Source organism: Antechinus flavipes, chromosome 2 (assembly GCF_016432865.1).
Source record: "Antechinus flavipes isolate AdamAnt ecotype Samford, QLD, Australia chromosome 2, AdamAnt_v2, whole genome shotgun sequence".
Classification (NCBI taxonomy): domain Eukaryota; kingdom Metazoa; phylum Chordata; class Mammalia; order Dasyuromorphia; family Dasyuridae; genus Antechinus; species Antechinus flavipes.
The window spans coordinates 439,646,448-439,668,963 of NC_067399.1; the positions used below are offsets into that span (position 1 = coordinate 439,646,448).

Genomic DNA, 22,516 nt, shown 5'->3' on the forward strand with positions numbered 1-22,516 from the left:
GCTTGCCTGCTGCCTACAAATATGCCCTTATCTCCTATCCACAAAAAATCTACAAGAGGAACTGAGGCAAATAGGGTAAAGTGACTTGCTCAGTCACACAGCTAGTAATTTGTACTCATGAAGATAAGTCTTCCTGATTCCAAGCCTAATGCTCTTATTCACCATACTACTTAGCTGCCCTGTTTCACTGAAATCACTTTCCTTTGTCATTGTAAGTATTTTGTGCATTTAAATCACGAAAAGGGTCCTAGAGAGCAAAAACTTAAGAACCCCTGCCTTAGCCCATGGGCGATGCTACTTCATACTTCTTGGTAGACTCTGGCAGTGTCAGAAAGGCTACAAGTTAAGGGCTGATGCTCTTGGGGTGAAGAATCACAATGGCTGCTTGTTGACCACTGCTACATAGGCTCATATGGAAGTAAGGAAAAATGTCTATTTTGTACCTGGATCAGACAGAACTCTGCATGAACAATATTAGACCAGCAACACAGCTTTAATCAATGCATCTTTATTTGGAGGGTGAGAGACTAATCCATTCTAGGCTGAGGACTGGCCTCTGCAGAGGGGAGGGGCAAGGCAGGCCTCTGATCCCACCTGTTTCAGAGATAGGGAGGGGAAGTCTGAAAAAGGAAGGAAGAGTCCAAAGCTATTCACTAACCAGGCTCTGTCCCACTTGCATACAAACACGAAGCAGTGGTCCTACGACCAAGCTCTCTACCAGTCCTCACACTGGATAAGGGTTGTCTAGTACAGCCACCCCAGCAGCCACCCCGCCATCTGCATGTTTCGTGGATTTGGTACGGAGAAGGTGACCCACATGCTTGTTCATCAGTAGTGTTTTCCCTTGCCTGCAAAGCAAAAAGGAAGAAATACTTATTTGCAGGAAACCAACAAGCCAGGAGGCTCCACAGAGACTACTGAAATGTTGAGCAAAGACACCTGTTTTGTCCTAGTTCTTTGCCTCGGGTAAAGTCCTCAGCTTTCTGTGGTCCTTTTTATCACCTGACAACAGTAAAGACTAGTGCTGACTCTAATCCAATGCCTTTCTTTCATCACTAACTCCCACGATTCCCTCCTCATGACTCCTTCCTCCCCTTTAATCTGAGAATATTGCTTTAGTAAATTTTTTACATTTTACCTGTTTTACTAAAATAATGGAGGCTGCTCATAAAATCTTTCTCTTCTCCCTTCTTCCCCCCCTCCCATCACTCAGAAGACTTCTGCCATTACCTGCTCATTCACTCCATCTCACGTAAAGAGTGGCTTTTCTTCCAAGTCTTCCACTGTGTGTATGCACAAATGATCCCATTCCATCCCATCTTCTCTAGCACATTGTCTCCTCCATTATCCCTACTGGCTATCCCTGGCTGCTTGCCTGCTGCCTACAAACATGCCCTTATCTCCTATCCACAAAAAAACCTTCACTTGATTGTTCTTCCACTAGCCATGCTATCACTGCACAGTCTAGAGTCTAAGGAAGTTGTAGCACGTGAGGGTAAGCCTTCACGCTGGCTTACCTGACATAAACACCAAAAATGCCCAGCTCTGAAATGCACTGGGTCATACGTGCAGGGATCCCAGCTTGCAAGAGACAATTCCAAAAGGGCTCAGGCTCAATTTTCTCCATGAGAATGTAGGAAGCCCTCTCTTCACTGGCTTTCAACTGCTCCAGAGTTTGTGCCATCTCCTCCCCATATAGGTTGTTTCCTGAAACAGACCACCCCAAAGCAAGTTAATTTGAGGACCCCAATGGCTCCATTACCCTTTCCTAAACAGCTGGAGCCTCAGGCCTATCAAGCAATTGCTGCAAGGGGCCGAGCTGAGTCAATTTTGAGCAAACTCAACTCCAACTTGAGTGCTTAGCTCATTGGAACTGGACGTCCTAAAATTTCAGTCTAAGAAAGCTACCATAATAGCTGTAAGTGGAACCAGGAATGACAACAGAGCTACTTTCTTAATTATGGAGAGAGAAAGGTGGAATGAGAAAGACCCTTCAATACATGATCAAGCTTAGGATCTCCTAGGATAGCTCCCTTCCAGTATTGAATGGTTCTAATTATTTTAATGTTCTTAGTGTCCCATTAACATTCGCCATTCTCTATGACAAACCTTTAGACACTTAACCTGGCAAATCTTTAGACACTTGAAGACAATGATCACATTCTCCCTAAGTCTTTTCCAGATATAAAACCAAGCAAGCCTTTCAATTATCCTTCATATAACTCTACCTCTGACATAGCTCTGACAGTTCCCTCATTTGTAGTATGGAGGATACCTGAGATCATGTTCTAAAAGTGAGGTTTCAATGAGATAAAGTATATAAAACACTACACAATCTTTAAAACACTCTACATGCCTTCGGCCGCCTCTTTCTCCTCCTCCTCCCTTTCTTCCTTCTCTTCTTCCTCTGGCCAAGGTTCTAGTCTGTAAATGTCCTTTTAAAGATATGGTCCCTAGCAGTGCAGTCAATACTAAGGGAACCCCTGACATAGAGGCCTAACACCCCTTAATATGATGCATCTCTCCAGGAAGCTGAAGGCCATAATTTCTTTAGCAGCTGTTTGCAAACATGGGCTTGTGATCGCCAACTATCTAAAGAATAAGAGAGGACCTGGTCGGCATCTACAAAATCATCTCCTGGATGGCAGGACAAATGGGGGCTTGTTCCCTGGCACTAGTAGAGCCCTTTGAAACTCAAAAGAAGTAAATGTAGGATAAGTACAAGTAAACTGAAATTCTGAGGATCTCATTCCCCCAAGAGACAGTCTAGGCTGAAGGTATAAACAGGCTCAAACAACATTTAAATTAATCCCTAAGTGGCAGACACATAAAGGGTTTTGTTAAGGGTAATTAAGAATGTTTGGGTGATGTCAAAACGTCACGTGATATCGGGGAGGAGAATGCTGACCGGCTCCTAGGCTATTGGGACAATTCTGGGTCCTACAGGCCAGAAAAGGCCTCTATCCTTTGGGAACACACGTGGCAAAATCTGGCCTTTTCTTGCACCCGCAGGAAGGAGAAAACAAGGCCTCAGGATCTGGTGACAGGATGGGACCTGGGAGGCTTGGTGTGGGAGTGCTGCTGGGGAAGGGGATATCAATGCTGGTGAAGGCCTGAGGTCCCATTGCTTGCTTCCCTCGCTGGCACACCTAGAGAAAGAGGGACACTGGCCACCTACCTCCACCCTCCCTTTGGGGCTTCAGGACAAATCGGTCTGGGGCAGCGATGGCCTCCATGATAGCACGGTCACCTTCTTCGCCCTGGCATGAGGCAATGGACCCATCATTGGCAGCTGTAGTGTATGGCTCTAATGTGGGGGTGGGAACCTGGTCAACACTAAGCCAAATACCAAAGAGGGCTGGGAGAAGAGCCCAGAGCAGACACTGGCCCTGGGCCACCAGAAGGGTAAGTGGTCAGGAATGGAGAAAGGCCAGGATGAGTTCTGGGAGAGCTCAGGGCTGCCCCTTGGTTCTCCTGAGACAAGGCAGAGAAATGAGTTTCGTGAGACAGTCCCTCCTTTCCTGGCACTAGCTCTAGAAGGGGCCCATTGCTTTATGCAATGGGCACAGAAATAGCAACAGCTGCACAAATTCACCATCTTCACTGAGCAGGGGTGACCCTGACTTAGCCCTGCCCCCATTGTAGATTGAGACTGACCTGGATCGGCTCTAAGGCTCCTGCTCATGGATGAGGACTGGCCCTGCTTATATCAGTCCCACTAAGAGGATAGCCCTGATCTATAGCTCTGCCCTTCTCGCAAAAAGGATCTGACCCTCACTAGAAACCCCCTGCACTCTATTAAGGAACTTGTCACAAATCCTACCATAACAGTCCAGCTTTACCCACCAGATATTCCTTTTTGGGGGCCAATTCCATTTTAGGAAAGAGAAGCGGCTGGAGGCCTCCCAGGAGATAACTATTATGAGTGACTACTTACCATGTCCAAGGAATAGAGGCCTGCAAACGTGGCCCGGAGGCGGGCCACAGCTTCTGGCTGGTCTGGTATCAAGCTCTCCAGCACCCCTGGGCGGCTCAGCTCCTGCTGGACTTTCTTGGTCCCCACCAACTGAGTGGCTACATCTGGGCACTTAACAGCACATGACCTCTCCAAGAGCAAGCGTGCTTCCCAATTCTGCAGCAAGAAGGGAAAAGAAAGGTCCAGTCTCTCCACAGTCTGCCCCAGACTGCTGTGAGGGGCAGCTTCTCTGGCTTCACATCCATGACAACTGAGTAGCCCGTCCCAGCCTCCAGCAGTAACACAGCACATGTAATTTTACAACTGAGGACTTGGAGACTCTCTGATAGAACGAAGAATATAAGAACTAGCAGGAACTTGTTCATTTCATCTTTCCTCTATTCCAATCTTCCTCTTCATGTCAGTCATCACAAATATAACACAATTACCTTGGCACTTCAATAGGCCCAGCCTGTCAGGCAGGCAACCGCTGGCACACAGACCAGGCCTCTCTCATTCTTCTGTCACTCAGACTGTATGTCTTTCTAGATCTCTAACTGCTCAGCTTTCTTGGCACAGGATGTAGGTAGCTCCCTAAGGAGACACCCTTTCTCAGTCAGTTCCCTGAAGAATCACCCTTCTTTACCAGACAAGAAATGTTTAGGCACACACTTCCCTCCAGGCCCAAGCCTGGCTTTCCCTTGTCTCCTGCCCAGCATAATTTCCTACTTGCTAGACAGTGTGATCCAGTCAGAAGTGGGGGTCTTCGCCCTCCCTTCATATATCCCCCAACAACTTACCCCAATTTATCCAGAAAGGCACCAGGTACTTTGACAAGTTGTGGACCCAGTACAGTCATCAAAATTTTCTCAACAACTAATCTGATAGCTTCTAATCTAAGGCAGAGTGTCCTAACTTTTTTAAGGACTCACAGAACATCAGGACTGGAAAAGGCTTCAAAGATCCTACAATCCAGTTCTCTAATTTTAGAGGAGGAAACTTCCAAGGCCTATAAAGGGGAAGATATTTGCCTAATGGTACAGAGCAAGATGGTGGAAGAATTAAAATGACAATTTAAGTCCTAAACTCCTTTGTACAGCAAACCTTCAATTTAAAAGAGGAGAAGAGAAGACTTCTGAAAAGATACATATCTCTGATAATGAAGAAAGAAATTGAAAGGGAGATATTGATACCCAGTGCTCTAAAGGGGCACATTCAGGGAAGCAGAGGGAAGGAAATAGATTTTCTTAGAAGAGGAAAAAAAAGAGCATAAGGAAGGGCTGTTAGGACATGGTGGTAGAGGACCCCAAGAGGAGATGACCAGAAGTAGAGCTGAAGACTAGGCCTAATCTGAGGCTGAAATTAAGATGTAGCAATGTAGTCCTGGAAATGAGACAATGGTTTAAATCCCAAATACCAACCTGGGGGCTGTACTGGCTGGGCATGTAGCCATCACGGAAGTAAACCACAGCAATCTCCTGGCCATCCCTGGAATACAATGTGAAGAAAGCTTTTTATGTAAATGAGTTATGGTAGTTAAATGATTGGATTAAATATAACACTATGTCTGTTTCACTTATCAAAAAGAGTCTGGCTCCTTAAGAAAGTGAGATGACAGTGTCATTTACCTAGCAAAAGCCTGGCTAGGAATTAACTGAAAGTAGACCAGGAAAACCTTCAAGACATTATATGCCTCTCACTAAAAAGGGACAAGTAAAACAAAGAAAGGAGGCTCGCCTCAGGATACTGCAGAAGGTGAGCTAGTCAAGAAGAGGAAAAAAAAAGAAACTGGATGTACCAAGAACCCATGGGGGAAAAAAACAGGTCAGGTAAATCCAAGGCACTGTATCACTCTTAACTGAGCAGTAACATGTTGTGAGAGTGATAACAAGGTATTGGGACTTTAATGCCTAAAGCACCTAGGACTAGGCTGAGATGGATGAATTATCACAGTCCTTTTTAAAAGTCATTTTACACTTGGAAAGATTTTTTTTTCCTTTTCCTTTGTTTTTCTTAGTATTGTTTAGTCTATCTATTTAAGTTGATAAATGAAAGAATAATTCATGCATTTATTTCAGTATAAACTATTCCGCAAACTACTAAAATGGGCAGTGAGGATAAGAAAAAAAGCAATGCAAGCCACATCCTCCAAGATTTTACAATTCAATCAACAAGATGGATGTACACACACAAATAAACATAAAGAAAAACAAAAGAGAGAGCCAGACATGCCAAGGAAAACTAAAAGGAGGGGATATTAGTTTTGTTAGAATAAATGAGTATTCTTGGTACAAAAATTCTGGTACAGAATTACCTGGGGAACTCTTTTGAGAATAGGGATTTCCTTAGAGAGGTATGGTTTCATACCTTTAAATCTTTGTCTCAGTACCTGAATTAACTTACAAATGAGAAGGGATTCAGGGTTCAGGGTTCAGGGAAGAGCTCAGCAGCCTCTTAATAGATTTGCTCTGACACTCAGAGTGCCAAGTACATCTTCCATTGGACTGGTTGTCAGCTCCCTTTCCTACTTTCTCTCATATGACTACAGAGACATGGAGGCATAGAGACAGAATGGGGGAGCCCCAGTGGTATGTATACTAGCTTTGACAGGGTCAGGAGAACAATGCTAAGGATGCTAAGGTCTCTCTAACATTGTTATTAGTTTTCATGAGTCCACTTCACTTTCCCCCTTTAGGAAGTCACCCACCTAAGAACTTACACAAACAATTTACGGTCTTGGGACAAAGATCCTGTTTTAGCAACATCTTCAAACCTTCGCCGAATCACATGGATGTTCCTGAAAGAAAGCACATGTCAGTGGGAGAAGCCCTGGACTGCTGATGCACACAGTACAAAGGAGTCACACTTACCTGCTTAATAGGTCATGTTCTATGTAGTGTTGGTCAAACACATTTCTTTCCTCTTTCTGAGCAATGACAAGCACCAGTGCCCTACAAAAAATACACTCAAGTTCACACAGATTCCATTTATCTTTTATTATACCTCCCCAATATTCAAGAAGTGAATCAACTTCCTGAGCTGAGACATAATTTTCAATTCATCCAGAGCTCTATATATGAGACTTCTCAACATATCAAAGTTCTAAGATACATATAGTTATTCCATAGCAGAGATGGAGAAGGCCCAGGCTAGAGTTAGATCATTCCTAGGCTTCTATGTTACTTGCACATCACCTGGGATAGCGAGTGGAACATTTACAGTTAGGCTCTTTAGGGATAGGTTCTTTCCAGATCAAGAGAGAGGAATGCAGATGCATTGGGATTGGGTTTTCCCACTGCCTCAGGAGCTCCAGTGGCTCCAGTGATACTCAGTTCCTTTACCTAGCTCCTGAATCCTGGATACATAGTGCTTTGGCCTGAATTCTCTTGTCTCCTTAATTCCTGATGCCTACTGCCTGACTTCTGAAACTAGACCCTTACCTGCCTGAACCTATGGGACTCTTCTTAGCTGATTCTCCAGGACTTCAAATCCAGGCCTTCCTGATTTAGTCACTATCCAAAACCTGGTATAATATAAGAAATGTTAGCCTAATGATAGGCCCAGGGATAGGTGTCCAACAAAGTGAAAAAGGAAAATTTTATCCACTTCATTCTGTGACAGGTACTAAAGACTGGCTACAAGCATTTTGCCAGGATGAATTGTAGATATGCTTAATGATATATTCTCTGGCCATGGTGAAAGGCCTAGGGTTTCTCTCTTTTTAGGAGGGAGCAAAGACTGGAAGACTTATGGGTTATAAAATGGAAGCATGTAGGTCTATCTATATCATCATTAGGAAATACCATTCTCCGGACAGGAGAGTATTCTTTTAGAATAGAATGCAAATAAGGGTTGTTCCCTAGCAGAGAGTTTATGCAAATGAACTTTCTCCTTCTTCCCATCCTTCTTATGCAAATGAAATTAATCATCAGAATCAAAGAATATGAGTATCACATCATCATCAAAACATAGTAAGTATCCAAAACAAACATCAGGCATTAAAGCTCCTAGGGCCCTTCCGCCCTCATTCAGGGTCTTCCTACTCTTACTTTGTGAATAATTCTAATGAATTTGGATTTCTGGTTTACCACAGCAGATTAAAAACAACAAACTCTAAGGGAAAGGATTCTAGATGCAGTTACAGTCAAACAGAACAATTATAAAAAGTCAGCAAGATGTTACAGAATACAGTCATAAGGAGAGAGGGCAGCTTTTCTGCTTTGACTCTGAATCACAATTACGGGGGAAAGAAGAGGGCTCAGGCTAAGAGTGATAGGGATGACCCAAGTCAGAGAGAGATGGGACAGGAGTTTGCTAGCAGGGAAACGCCAGATAATTGTAGTTAAATGGAGTATTCAGTTCATAGAATCTGTTAGAGACCTCAGAAGTCATCTGGTCTAATTCTATCTGAACAATTGTTCTCCCTACCACAGGGCTTCTTAAACTTTTTCCATTCACGACCCTTTTTTGCCTGAGAAATTTTTATGCAACTCCTGCCATATAGGTGTTAAAAATACATATACAAATAAAACATTAGCTAATAATAAATTAATGTCGCAACCCCACAAGATCCGTATGGAATGGAAAAACCACAGTTTAAGAAGCTGGATGTTTCAATAAAACTCTACAAACATCCATAGCTCCCACCGCTGCTTAAAGACCTATAGGGAAAGAGAACCCATTGTGTTTCTTTGGAAAAGTCCAATTCTTAAAGTTCTTCTTTGGCCAGAGCTTCAATCTACTTCTCTGCATCTTTCACCCACTGTTCCTGACCTCTATCTAGTATTAAACAGAACAGGCCTGATCTCTCTTCTCCAGGCCAGCCCTTTAAACATCTGAATTCAGTTATTTCTTCTTTTCTCCAGGCTAAACATTCTCATTTCCTTCCAGTGATCTTCATGGCATGACCTCAAAGCTATCCACCATCTTGGTCACCCCTCCCCTAGACACTCTTCTGTTCATCAGTGTTCTTGTTAGTATGTGGTACTCAAGAATGAAGCTGATACTTTGATAATCCATATCTGGTCTACTCAGAGCACAGTACAGTGAGTGGACTACTACCTTCTAGTCCTAGAACCATTCCTTAGAAATGTGGACTACTATCGGTAGTCAGCATTGCACAAAACCTGAATAAAGACACTACTTCCTTCCCTCATCCTTACTTGGGTGAACCATAGAGTTCCCATGCTTTGGCAATGCCCAGGGCCAGCCCCTTGCTGGGATTGTTGGAGAGGATACAGGCAGCTTCCTTAGTTTTGCCCAGGATATTAAGGATGTGCCTGTAGGAAGAAAGACATAAGTTACTATATCGGCCTGGGGAATGTCAGAGGGTCTGCTTCTGCTTCTCACTAATTAGTCATTCTCCTAATAGCACTGCTACATCCTTGCTGTCTGCTGAGTTACTCAAAGCATTCTAAAAACACAATCCTTCAGGACCCATTGGGAGTCCCACCTTGTCCAGAAAGTCTTCCCCAGCAATTCCAGCCTGTGGTCTTTTCCTACTGAAGAGCAATCTATCTCACTGTTTATACTGCACACCTCAGCAGATCACACGCTATCTCATATGAAGTGAAAATATAATGTGTTTACTTATTTTTCTAAAAAATCAATTATGTCAGAATTCATCCATCCACATTCACTTCTTTGCTTTTTTTTTTTGTTTTGTTTGTTTTGTTTTTTTTGCTGAGGTAAAAGTGACTTGCCCATGGTCACATAGCTAGAAAATATTAAGTGTGTGAGGTCAAATTTGAACTCAGGCCCTTCCTGACTTCAGAGCTGGTACTCTATACATCCACTTCTTTGCAAAGAAGTCCCCTGGGAAGCATCAGACTGATTTCAGGGAGGCCACTACTACTTTGGAAGATGCTTTTGGAACAGTCTTAATAGTGGCAAATCTTTGTCCTTTAACGGCAGAAACAGCCAAAAAATAGGCTAAGTGGAATTTAACAAATAAGCTGGATCAATCATTACTGCTAGGGAATAATCACACAGGAGAAGGCATGCAATGCATTTTACAAACTTCAGTGTGTTCTGTAAATGTCAGCTATGTTTATAATTCAAGTAATGAGGTTGATTCTGTAGATGCCTGTAGACAGCTTGTAACCTGACACTGGAGGCAATTTCTAAGAAGGAGTTTTAAGTTGAAATAAGTGCACCACCTCCTATGGGAGCTATCATGCTTATAGGACAACACTCTTAAGCATGTGGGATCTGGCTAGGTAGGGAGGACATTTAGTCTCCTTGCCCATATTACTGCACAACATCTCTAAAATCTGGCTAGTGTTTAGTTTTTCCAGGTAGGCCAGGAACTCTATTGTTCTTCCATAAAGTGTTGAACAGGGTAGTCCTCTCAATATAGACTTGTAGAAATGAAAAGAATGCTGATAATTTCACTCTAAGTTACAAAGAGAAGATAAGGGATCTCTTCCTGAAGCTCAGGCCTGTCTTTGTGAGCCAAGTTGTGTTCTTTTCCCCCAGGTGTGACTGAAACTCTCTCATTACAGCCAGTGCTCTCTGCCTGCAGCAGGTGCGGGTTCACAGCCCTTTGTGAATGGAGACACCTTAGGTCTGCCTTGTGGCCTGAGAGTCTGGCCTAGAAGTGGCTGTGTATCAAGGGCTCACCGATGCACAGCTGGGGTCTTGGAGGAGAGGCCCCCAAAGCTGGCAGAAATGGTGTTGATCTCGATTTGTTTCAGGACCGGAGGGCCAGCTGCACTGCGGTTAAACATGTAATCAGAGCGATTCAGTCCTAGAAACACCGTCTGCAGGAGGGAAAACAAAACGCCGAGGATGGCCGTCACCAGGGATCTGTGTGGGCACTGTCAGTAAGCAGGGGACTCGGACCTGTTTCCAAGGGGGGAAGAGGTTTCCAGGGGCTGTATCACCACAGGACAACTCTTAGAGAATCTACCAGAGACCCAAAGGAACTCATTAACACTTTTCAAATCCAATGAGACAGTTTATCTGTTCCTCTATCATTTCCACCAGATAGACTCAAATGAGCTCCAGCACCCAACAAAATGCTTTAGAGGAAAAGAAAAGGGACCTCATGGGCCACATCTGGCAGTATGTGCAGTGGGATTGGGGACAAGGTGGGTGGAGTGGGGGAGTTACCTGGGCAATACCCTCTTTCAGGACTTGTTTGTAGATGCTAAAAAGCTGAGCAATGAAGTCATCTATTTTAATGGTGCTGGAAGAAGAAGCAGAAAAACAGTCACTCACCATAGGGAAAATACCAACGATGGCCTTTTCCTCTTTCTATCAACAATCCTTCCCTTACCTGGGGCTCTGCATATAAAATATCTAATTCTCAACATGGGCATTTGAGGCAGTAAGCAGGAGAAGAGCTCAGGAAGAACTATACTGGGTGATGGATGATGATGAAGATGATGATACAGAAATCAATTCATTATAAGGTTTGTAAAGTGTTTTACAATTACTTAATTCTCATAAAAACTGTGAGACATACAGATAAGAAAACCGAGGTAGAGAGGTTAAGTGACTTGAAAAGGGTCATAAAACAAAGAAATATCTAAGCCCAGATTTGAACTTGTCTCTTCCTGATTCCAGGTCCAGAATTCCAGCCATTTCACTGCCTACACAGACCTGTGGGTAAAATTAAATTTAAAACTAAGACACTGGCCCTGGAGTCATGAGGACTTGAGGCCAAATCCAGCCATTTCCTGGGCAAGTCATTTAATCTCAATTGCTTTGGAGGGGAAAAGAAAGAATACCGTTTAAAAAAACAAACAAACCCAAAACTATGTTTGTAATATCATCAGCCAAAATGACCTTTCCAAGTAATCTCCAGGCCTAGTTCACATGTTCTTCCATGGTGACTGAGTTGAGATGAAGAAAAGACAGAAGAGCAAAGCAGGGTATTGCTCAGTTTTTCATCTACTAGAAACCCACTGCCCTGAGCCAGGCTGGAGACCCTGCAGATTACACTCATGTGAAAAATCCCATCCCAGAGTTCATGGAAATAAGAAGGTCCCAAGTGCCACTCTGCCCTCAAAGGCAGAGAGAGGTAACCCTTGCCCTCATGAAGGGAACATTATTCTGTTCACATCAACTCCTAGAGTCTGCCTAGACTTCATCTTCCTGAAACCTGGTCAATATAGGAGAGTTAAAATGGTAGAAAAGGTGGAGTTAGGGAAGGAGAAATATATACAGGAAAGAAAAAGCATTACAAGAATGGCTCACATTAACAATGGCAGAAATACATTTCTACCTATTTAAAGGCCACAGGTCATAAACTGTACAAGATCAGACCACTTGAGCTTTAGAGAATAAAGACAGTTTCCTTCCTCTTGCTTCTTGGGAGAGAAAAAAAGACTTGTAAGAGAAAAAAAGGTCAGTTGTTCTTGGGGTTGTGCCAGATTACACAATGAACCTTGGGGTGGGGTGGGCATTAGCCTGAGTTGTACACAATCACGGCAGACTATATAAAGCAGCAGCAGAGAGAGCAGAAGTCAACAAATTAGAGCATTTTGTAACTGGAGTGAAGTTTGGCAATTCTAGTTGAAAACAGTAGTTAAGTCACTTACAGTCAACTTGATTACAAAAGGAAATGCAGTCTCCACAAGAAGTCAGTGGCCTTAGTGAAATCACAGGCCCCATCCTGACTCCCCACACATATTTCCCCCAGACCTCCATGTATTCTACAGGAAAGCCCGGTACCTGGCCAGAGTCTGTTCCAAGAAGTTTGAGTCTTGGCTAACTGTGTCCACTAGGAAGTTGAAGTCCATTTGTACTGAGTAGGCTTGCTCCAGAAGTTCCCTGGGTACTGCGGAAGGGAACAATGTGAAGGGGGCATAACTTACAATCTAAACAGGAAAAGATGACAGAAGACAAAACAGCTTATTAGCCTTTTTATACACATGGAAATAATACAGGTAGCAGAAGTATCTCATGCACAAGCAGGACTCCCATACCAAACAAAGACCTCTCAAAGCTCTAGTATTCTAATGGATGGAAATTATTCTGTGGGTCTTGTTTTATAAGGTATCCAACTACAGTTAGTACAAATCTGGAAATAATTCACATATACTAAAAACTCTACTGCCCACCATGCACCATGGAACTCACATCTCTGGACTTCTATTTCTGAACTGTCAGACCCTGATTCATTGAAGTACTGGCCTTTTAAGATCCTGAAATAGCATTGATGACCACATCCTTCCAAGCTTTCACACCTACAGAGGTCTCCAAGGTGAGATTTATAGCTTGATCTCAAGATATGGTGAACAAATAAAAGGGGAAAATAGGTCACATCTCACCCTCCCTCTCCTCATAACCAGTTGTAGTCTTTTCTCCAACACAATCACACCATCTCTGTTCAATGCTCTTTCTCTCTTCTTACTCCTATAGCAAGCCTGAACTGGCAACAACATAGCCTCTTTACAATGGGAAAGATACCCTAACAAAACACAGGCACCAGCTGCAGCTGTGTAGGCAAATTTCTATCACTGCCACCCACCCTCCCCATTCCAGCTTCCCTATCCCTTGTCTCTATTACCTTCATGACAGGTTCTTACCATAGAAGCTGGTAAGCCCCTTTCCTGGCCCCCAATGCACAAATATCCATGATTCTAATTTTTCAGGAGCAAACAGTGATGAACAGACAGAAACAGGGTACAATTACACGACCTTCCTACCCCTCATTCCAACTTTCCTGTTGATCTTGAGCATATCAAACATCTCTCTAGTTAGATCATCTCTTTACCTCCAAAACTCCTTGTAGATACTAACCTGAAAATACTGGAAGAGCTTGCTTCCATTTATCTCTTTCAAGCTATCAGAAAAGACTGATAACAGCAATCAACCTTTCAAGCACTATCTGGTGCTATAGAACAACCAGGTCACCTCATTGTCTGGATTTTGTTATAACTGGTTATCTGCACAGATGATTCCCTTCTCCATGATAAAATGATGGCTTTGACCTCTTGTACTTTCCAAATTCCACTTCTTCTCTACACTAAAGATGACTAGAGATGACCTAAGTCAATCTGAAAACCCACTCCAAAGGGCCTATAAATATCACTGTTTCTCCAGGGAGATACCAACTATGGCTCTCTATTTATACCTTCTGAAACACCTCATTCCTCCTCCAAAACAAAGGCCCTCTAGGAGGGACCCCTTCCTCTACCATAAATATCAATCAAATGAACTCCTGCCTTCATGACTACCTCCTTCATATTCAATCTAACCTTAGCAAGTCTGGCTAAGCTCAATGCTGCACCCTATAGCTCCCAAGATGCCCCTCCAGTATTAAATGAGTAAGACCTGCTCTATTGTATCTCCTGCTATTGTCATGATTTAATTCAATAAATATTTATGATGCACCTACTATTTATAAGGTAATGCGTTACCTGTCTACCACAGTGATTTGGAAAGACTGTTATCTGGAGGACTACCGTAAGAACTGGGATTTGTGCTTCTAGGCTTCCAAAAGCTTTCTATGGCTTCTATACAACCAAATGCTGATTCCCAACTTCCTGGGAAGTATCCTATCTTAAGGGGAGAGGGAATAAGGATTTATATAGTACCTACTATATGTCAGATCCTTTTTTACAAATATTATCTCATGTGATCCTAAACAATCTTATTAAGCAGGTACTAGTATTATTCCCATTTTAGAATTGAGGAAACAGAAGCAGAGGTTAAGTGACTAGCTAGGACCACATAGCCAGGAAGTTTCTGAAGCTAAGTTTGAACTTGGGTTTTCCTGACTCCAGAGCCAATGCTGTCTTATTTACTGTATCACTACCTTAAAAAGGAAGATAGTATTCTTCACAGATCTTCACTGGCTCTTTGTTCAAACCGGCCAATCAGTGGGTAATTCACCTCTGTCATTTGTTACTCAGACTTCTTTGTTTTTTTCCCCTGATTTTACAAGATCGATTCCAGTCATACCCACCTGGTTTTGTTGACTCTTTACTCTGTGCTTCCCAAGTCTTTCAGTTTCTAGTTTATATCAGAATTATATTCCTCTATCATTCTGCTTCAGGCTCTGCCTTGACTTTCAACTCATTCTAGGTAGATATCTCCAAGAGTGTTTGTAGTTTACTGACAGCGCACTTCTTTTCTTGATGTCCCATGAGCAATAAGCTCTTTTCAGCCAAGCCACTGCTGCTCCCTACTGGCCCTGCCAAGTCTTGTGAAGCCAAAGAGTCTTGTACAGGCATCAACCTTCTGTGTACTAGCTCCCTATTTCAGGCCATGAGGCTGACTGACTCTCTCCCCAAGGACCTCTTGTGCTCCAGAGCAGGGGAATGGGGCTTCCCAATTGCACTGTAGAGCTTTAGAAGAGAAACATATCCTTGGGACAGCGAGTTGTAACTCAGAATGGATAAGAGAATCAATATTCAGGCTAAGTTCCCAAGGTAATCTAAAAAACCCACATTTAACTAATTATTATTTGAACTATAATATTAATAATCATATCTATGAAAAAATATAGTTCTAGTTCCAAACAACAAGTTTACAAATATTTTCTGAAAAAGTATATTCACAACCTGGGGATTGTGTTTTAGGAAACTGCTAAGAACTGATAAGGCTTGAGCACATAATTCACAAAACTGAAGAAGTTTAGTATTGGAACAAATATACATTAGCTATTATTTGAGGGTAAAGAATCTGTCATCAATCTTCAAATAATATTAAGCTGAAGCATTTTATGAGGGAAAAAGTTTTAAGCGTTACAGGTTTACAGGGAATAAGCACTGATTTACGAGAATTACAGTCCTTTCTCATTTTAAAAATTCTACTTGGAACTCACTGTTCCCAAATGTGTCCTGTCAAGCCCCAACAACTTCCAACAGTCTCATAACTTACAATTCCTGCAGTCCCATACATAGGTGCTATTGCTTACAATATTATCTCTCTCTGAACAAATGAATATGCTGATATACACAAATATACACACACAACCCCTATTCCTTTATCAGCTGTGAAGAACAAGTATATAGGACTTCAGTGGCCTTTATTAATAGATTGGTGTCTCCTGACTGATGGGAGGAATGAAATTTCAGGAAGGAAAAAGTCTTGTCCGTTCTTGGCTTTTATAGTGGCTCCAAGAAGCTCCAGACCTTGCAACTGGATCAATGACATTTCCAGCATTCAGAAGCTGCCCCACCAGCAGGAGTGAGAATATTTTCACTCTAGGCTACTACCTTCCTCCCCCAAACCCGACTTGGTGCAGCTTACATCAGAAGATCTGGGTTCCTGTTTGGTTCTCATCAGCACTCCCTCCATCAAGGCCTTGTCCACAGCGTGCTGGGCCAGCTCTTCTAGCTGCTGCTCATTCTGCAGAATGTTTTCCCAGCTGGCTGCCATCATTCCTGCTAGGACAGACAAGAGACAACGTTACAGAGGCTACTTAGCTACAACAAATAACTTTATGGAAGGACTTCTGTTTTGATTCATCTTCCAAGGAGACAGTGGGATGGGTTTAAGCAGCACTGGATTAAGAAGGGGTAAGAATCCCTAATCTCACTATCTATGCCATAAGGCCAAATGTTTTATCTCTGTCTCTGTCTCAGCTATACAATGAGCAGGTCGAGCCAGATGAGCTGCAAGGTCCACTTCAACTTTAAAGTCATGATCCCTAAAGTTGTTTAATCTTCCTAAATTCAGACTCCTGCTTAGAATGGGCAGATGATAGAGTACTGTCTCAGATCAATGTATCTTTTTGGCTCATTCACTCACCAGGCACCTCCAGTCTGTTGTCAAATTTTGTCATTTTTACCTCCATAACATCTCTCAGATTTGTAGGACAACTAGATGGCGCAATAGATATAGTGCCAACCTTGGAGTCAGGAGGACCCTAGTTCAAATATGGCCTTGGATACTTACTAGTTGAGCAATTGTGGGTAAGTCACTTAATCTTGTTTGCCTCAGTTTCCTCATCTATAAAATGAGCTGGAGAAAGAAATGACAAACCTCTCCATTATCTTTGCCAGGAATGGAACATCCCAAATGAGATCATGTAGAGTTGGACAGGAATGAAATGACTCATCAACAACAACAACAACACACACACACACACACACCCTTTCTTTTCATTTAGCCATAACCTTAGTTCAGAACTTCATTACCTCTAATCTGGATTACTATTAAAAGTCTCCTATTGGGTCTCCCTGTCCTGTCTTTCTCTATTTTAATCCATTTTCCACTTAGCTGCCAAAGTGATTTTCCTAAAGCTCAGGTCTGACCATGTCACCACACACATACAACGCTCCACCTCCCCTCCCCTCCAACCCCACATTGTCCCCATTGCAGTGGTTCCCTATTATCTCTAGGATCAAATAATATAATCCTTTTTTTGGCATTTAAAACCCTTACAACTTGGCATTTTCCAGTCTTCTGATACTTGACCATCCTCCATCTTCTCTGTGCTCTAATTGCACTACTTTACTGGCTGTTCCTCATACAAATAGTCTACTTCTGAGCATCTGCTCTGGCTGTGCCTCATGCCTGATTTGCCTTCTCTCCTCACCTCTGCCTTTTGGCTTGCTTGGTTTCAAGACTCAGCACAAAGAGACCCTTCCCAATTGATTTGTCTCTCCCTCCCTGCCCCCAGTCCCTTCCATCTGAGATTATCTTCCATTTACATTAAGTTTATACACTATATTCACTATATTTATCTTCTAGGCTTTCTTTATATCCCCAATACTTAACTTAATACAAGCCTGGTACATAGCATTTTAAAATGCTTGTGATTGAATGTGTGACTGTGGGCATACTACCTTATCTCTATGGACTTATTTTCTTAATTTCATCTGTAAAATTATTATTTATGATAAGTTTACATTTACATAAAATAGCTGTTATCATGTTATCTTATATGGAATGGACAAAATTATCTCTGAGGTCCTGATCAATTTCTATGATTCTTAGTATTTATTTAGGAGTAAGCTACTTAAAGCACTCATATACAACAGAAACACAAGACAGAATCTTAGCACCCTAAATTTTCAAAATATTGTTGATCCTGGTATTTTGTTGTTTTGCCAGACTAGTTGTATCCAACTCTTAGTGACCCCTTGCAGGGTTTGTTTGTTTGGGTTCTTTTTTTTTTTTTTTTTTGGTAAAAATACTAGAATTGTTTGCTATTTCCTTCTCCAGTTTATTTTGCAAATGACAAAAATTGAGGTATACAGAATTCAGTGACTTACTCAGAGTCTAGTAAGTGAGTGAACTCAAGTACTCTTGATGCCAAGGCAAGTACTCTATCCCCTGTGCCACCCAGCTGCTCATGACTCCTGGTATAGAATGCAAAATTTACAACTGGAAAGGACAATCTCATTTTATCAATGAGAAACCTAAGATCCAGATAGGCTATGTGTATGTGTCAAAATAGAGCCAGGATTCAATTCAGACTTAAAATTCAGCATTTCTTCTGTGATTATCACAGTAACTTTTCCTATTTTCTTATATGTTACCTAATTTTATTGTGAGCTATTGTTCTCCCATTTTTACAGATGAGGAGACTAAGAATGAGTGAAGTAACTTGCTCACATTAAAGCATACTAGTGGCAGTCAAGATGAGAAAGTGGGCCTCTTGCCCAGGTACTCTAATGCTTCACCCTCCTGCCTGTTTACTCCCCTCACCTCAGCTCTATCCATCTACCCAACTGGTTGCAGGGATTATTGTACTTTTATACATTCCATAAGAGAAGAAAAGTTTGGCTTCCTAGCTGTCTTGTTGTTAGTAAAAAAGCTCTAATTACCCTAACTGGGACACTGCTCTGCCAGCTATTGCATTATTAATTCTTTAGAAGGACTAGGAGGCAGGCGTTCCTCAATCCTGCCCTGAGGCAGTCGGATGGGCCCAAGCCCAGGCCTGCTTCATAGCAAAGTTAGACATGTTCTGGGCCCTACCTCTCTGGTAACATTTTATTATTAACTAAAAATTCTTAGCCCAGAGTTATACAGATAGACTCTACTGGTATATTTGGGCTTTCTTGGGTTTTCAGATGCATAGGAACTGGGGCCTCAAACTGAATCTTCATTCAGGGAAGTATGCACATGATCTGATTTGGTAGTTTTAGAAAATGCATAGTTTAATTTAAATTAAAACACTGTGGTCTGGATCAGGAATATAGAAATGATCCAGTCAGATGGTTTTGGAAACTAAAGAGCTTTAAAGACCTAGGGACTGGATCTATAATTTGATTAGCATACTGAACTCCAAAGTGAACAAATTCCTTTTACCCATGGAAGGCAGGGGAGAGAAGAGAAAGGAAGAAGAGATAATGACAGACAACAGAGGCAAAAGAGAAAGAGAATAAAAAGAGAAAGTAAAGAGAGAAGAAAAAAAAGAAAAAAGGAGGGAAGAAAGAAAAACGAAAAGGGAAGGGGCAGTTAGGTGACTTCCCAGCCCTGAAATCAAGAGAACCTGAATTTAAATCTGGCCTCAGACACTTCCTGGCTGTGTGATCCTAGGCAAGTCACTTAACCCCAACTGCCTCAGCTCCCTCCCCCCCCCCAAAAAAAAAAGTTTTCTTCAAAAATGAAAAGGGAAAAAGAGAAAGAAGAGAAAAGGAAGAGAATGAAAAGAAAGAGAAGAATTAAAAAGAGTAAAGAGAACATTTAGTTTCACTAAAGGAACAGGAGTTTTTAAGTACTTTGTAAAAAAAAAAATGACTACTGTAGTATAATGGAAATTCAGGTTTAAGCAAATGAGTAGATATGATTCTGTCTCTGTTAAGGCTTGGACTCTCAATTAATAGTTATAAAATTACAAGGCCCACAAAGCATTTCCCATCTACAAGACCTCTTCCCCTCAAAAAAAATCTGAAAGGAGGAGTATTACATGTATCACTGGAATTTTACAGAGATGAAGTAATTTAAAGATGGTCACAAAGTGTCAGTGTTCATTCAACAAATTTTTATTCAAAACTATCAAGTACTGGAGGAGAGGCAACTCAGTATAGACTCCTTCTTGGAATCAAAGATCTAGAGTTAAATATCTGACCTTCACAGCACAAACCTACCTTTCCAGACTTATATATTACTCCCTTTACACTCTCTTCAATCCAGACAAACTGGCTTTCTATCAATTCCTCAAAAGACATGCCATTTTCCCTTCTCTGAGCCTTGCCTGGAATGCAATTCCTCACTTCCATGCTCCAGAATTCCTACTTTTTGTCAAAGATACACTCAAATACCTTCTCCTAGAAGAGGCCTTTCTGGGAATTACCTTCTATTTATTCTATAGATATTAATATGTAGACATGTTATTCCTATTGAATGTAAGCTCCTTGAGAAAAAGGGGTTTTTTTGGTCTTTGTATGAGGGAAGGAGAAGAGACTATGAAGTAACAGACAGATAACTGAACTCAAATACTGGCTTTCAGGGCCTCAGACAGCTCTTGATATTTTAAACTACAGATGAGTTGTAGGGTTGCCTTCAGAGATGGAGCACTTAGTCTCCTGTAGGGATGAAATAGTCTAGACCCTCTACTCTCCCCACTCCAAGTACCAGGTTAGATACCAAAGAAAAACAGAATAAATATAATAACTTCAGGAGGCGGGGAGGGAGACTAACTGAACATGCCTATTATCCAGCAATGATCTACGGTTAGATGAACAGCTTGAACTTAGGCTTCCGGATCCTGAATAATAACATCACATTTTTAGAGGATTTTAAGGCTTAAAATATTTTTTCCCCTTCACAATACCACTGTGCAGGAATAAAAGGATTAGTCTTCAAATTTCTAATAACACCTAGCCTGCCATCAGTCGGCTCTGAGTGGTAACTTATTTATTTTGATTCCGTACCTCATCTTTCCTCCTCAGCCCCTCCTCTACCTCTTCCCGTCTTATAAAGCTGTGTGCTCTCCTCAAGAGCATAAACAATGTGGTGGGTACTCTTATTTCCAGAAAAGAGCACAGAAGGTCGTGAACACCCGGAGAGCTGAAAGGACCCTCAAAAGAGACTCCCTAGTCCAGCCTGTTACTTTGTTTGACAGGGTAGAAAACTAGGGTCCACAGCACGGTCACATAGAAAAGCGAGGAGAACTCAGATCCTGATTCCAAACCCAGAGTTCTTCCCTGGTGTGGTCCCCATTGTAGGAAGGAGCTGCTGGACACCCCGTGGGGGAAGAGAGAGGGTAAGGAATGGTGAGGGGAGAGTGAGCAAAGTGGGAGGGTGGAAGGGGGGAGGAGAGAAAAGGGAGAGGAGGGGAAAGGAGAGAGAGAGAAGGGAAGAAGAGAGATGTAAGCTGGGGAGAAGAAAGGAGAGGTGAAAGAGGGCAAGGAGAGAAAGGAGAAAAGGACAGGGAATGGGGAGGGGGGAAAGAGGGAAGGGGGAAAAGGAGGAAAGGGGAAAGAAGAGAGGTGGAAAGAAGGAGAGACAAGGGGGAATGGGGGAAGAGGGGAAAAGACGGAGGAGGGGGTGCTCGGGGAGAGAAGCGTGGATCTCCTCGGGTTCAGGGCCCCACGGCCGTGTTGGGAGACCTTTGATCGGAGGCTGCAGCTCGGTCCTTCCTCTTGGCCCAGGAGCTTCTTCCTTCACCCACGAGAGCTCGGATCTGGGCCACAAGCCGGCTCTGCCAAGACGGGCGGACCCACGGGCCCATCGCCGTCCCGCCCTCCCAGCCTCCCTGGGTCCTGCGGGGCGGGCTACTGCCCCTCCCCGCTATCTGGAAGAAGTCTCCAGGAGCGTGTCCCTCGCAGGCCACCGTCCCCGGCGTCCCCCCACTTACCCGAGAGCTCGCACAACCCAGGCCGCAGCAACTTGGCTTCAAGCGCCGCTCCAGGTTGGGAGGCTCCCGCGCCCCGGAAGGGAGGGGAGGAACGGAGGAGGGGCGGGGCACGAAAGAGGCAGGGCCCAGAAGCTTACGTCTGCGCACTGGGGGCCGCCAGGAAGCTGAGCTGGAGGGTAAAGGTTAGTTGTAGAAAGGGCTCTGGGCAGTGTTCTGGAAGAGGCGGCGCTGGAGGTGGGGAGACTTGTCGGGAGCACAGTCCTCTGCACGCGCGCGCGCGCAGCCTTCCCCAAGCTTGACCCCGCGCGCGGCTCTGCATATCCGCCGGGACGTAATGGAATTCTGCAGGTGGAATTTGACCGGGAGACTAGTTTCAGTGCTCTAGGAACGAAGGTTCAAATCCTGCCCCAGTCTCTTAGTAGCAGTGTTTCCGTTCTCTGGAGGTCCATTCAGTCCCACTTCCCAGGGCACCGGTTAATGAAAGCTAGTCTTACATATTTTTTCTGAGATCATTAAACAAGTCTTCCCAAAGCTTCCTTGAACAAGTGCAAAAAGTCAGAGCTTTTGGGGGACCTCAAACCACCCGGTCCAGGTCTTCATCCCTCTCACTCACCGGGAGGTGCAGGGAGGGCTGCGAGTCACAGTTATGGACACAACACATACCCCCTCCCCCTTCCTTCTTTATGGAACCGTTTTTCTCATACAGGGTTGTATAGTTAGAGTTGGAAGGGATCTGAGAGGTAATCTAACTCCTCAGTTTTACAGATGACAAAACTGAGACCCAAGAAGTTATGACTTTCACACAATTAGTATAATGTAATATGATTTTGGTCCCCTGACCTTGGGGGGCA

The 22,516-nt window shown here is 43.1% G+C and overlaps 1 protein-coding gene across 4 annotated transcripts; it reads right to left on the bottom strand.

Annotated features, from left to right (window-relative positions):
* Nucleotides 1–492: 492 nt before the first annotated feature.
* Nucleotides 493–21,883, bottom strand: GSS (glutathione synthetase). Of its 4 annotated transcripts, none has more exons than XM_051979171.1 (13): nucleotides 21,666–21,883; nucleotides 16,163–16,296; nucleotides 12,635–12,780; nucleotides 11,069–11,144; nucleotides 10,577–10,716; nucleotides 9,118–9,234; nucleotides 6,826–6,906; nucleotides 6,675–6,752; nucleotides 5,377–5,443; nucleotides 3,938–4,132; nucleotides 3,179–3,260; nucleotides 1,518–1,707; nucleotides 493–848 (listed from the first exon to the last, which is right to left on the bottom strand). In XM_051979171.1, exons 2-13 carry the CDS (start codon nucleotides 16,292–16,294, stop codon nucleotides 725–727), a joined length of 1,428 nt encoding a protein of 475 aa, XP_051835131.1. In that variant the 5' UTR covers nucleotides 16,295–16,296; nucleotides 21,666–21,883; the 3' UTR covers nucleotides 493–724. The 4 variants fall into 4 exon arrangements, with proteins under 4 accessions (XP_051835131.1, XP_051835133.1, XP_051835132.1 ...); XM_051979173.1 differs by having other exon boundaries at nucleotides 16,163–16,299; XM_051979172.1 differs by lacking the exon at nucleotides 21,666–21,883 and adding an exon at nucleotides 21,418–21,606.
* Nucleotides 21,884–22,516: the final 633 nt, after the last annotated feature.

Excerpts from the sequence above, each read along its gene's own strand:
- GSS (XM_051979171.1), bottom strand. The coding sequence starts at position 16,294 with ATGATGGCAGCCAGCTGGGAAAACATTCTGCAGAATGAGCAGCAGCTA. Across the intron at positions 6,753-6,825 it reads GAACATGACCTATTAAGCAG|GAACATCCATGTGATTCGGC; the intron begins GTAAGTGTGACT and ends GCTTTCTTTCAG. Across the intron at positions 5,444-6,674 it reads CAAGACCGTAAATTGTTTGT|GGATGGCCAGGAGATTGCTG; the intron begins GTAAGTTCTTAG and ends ATTGTATTCCAG.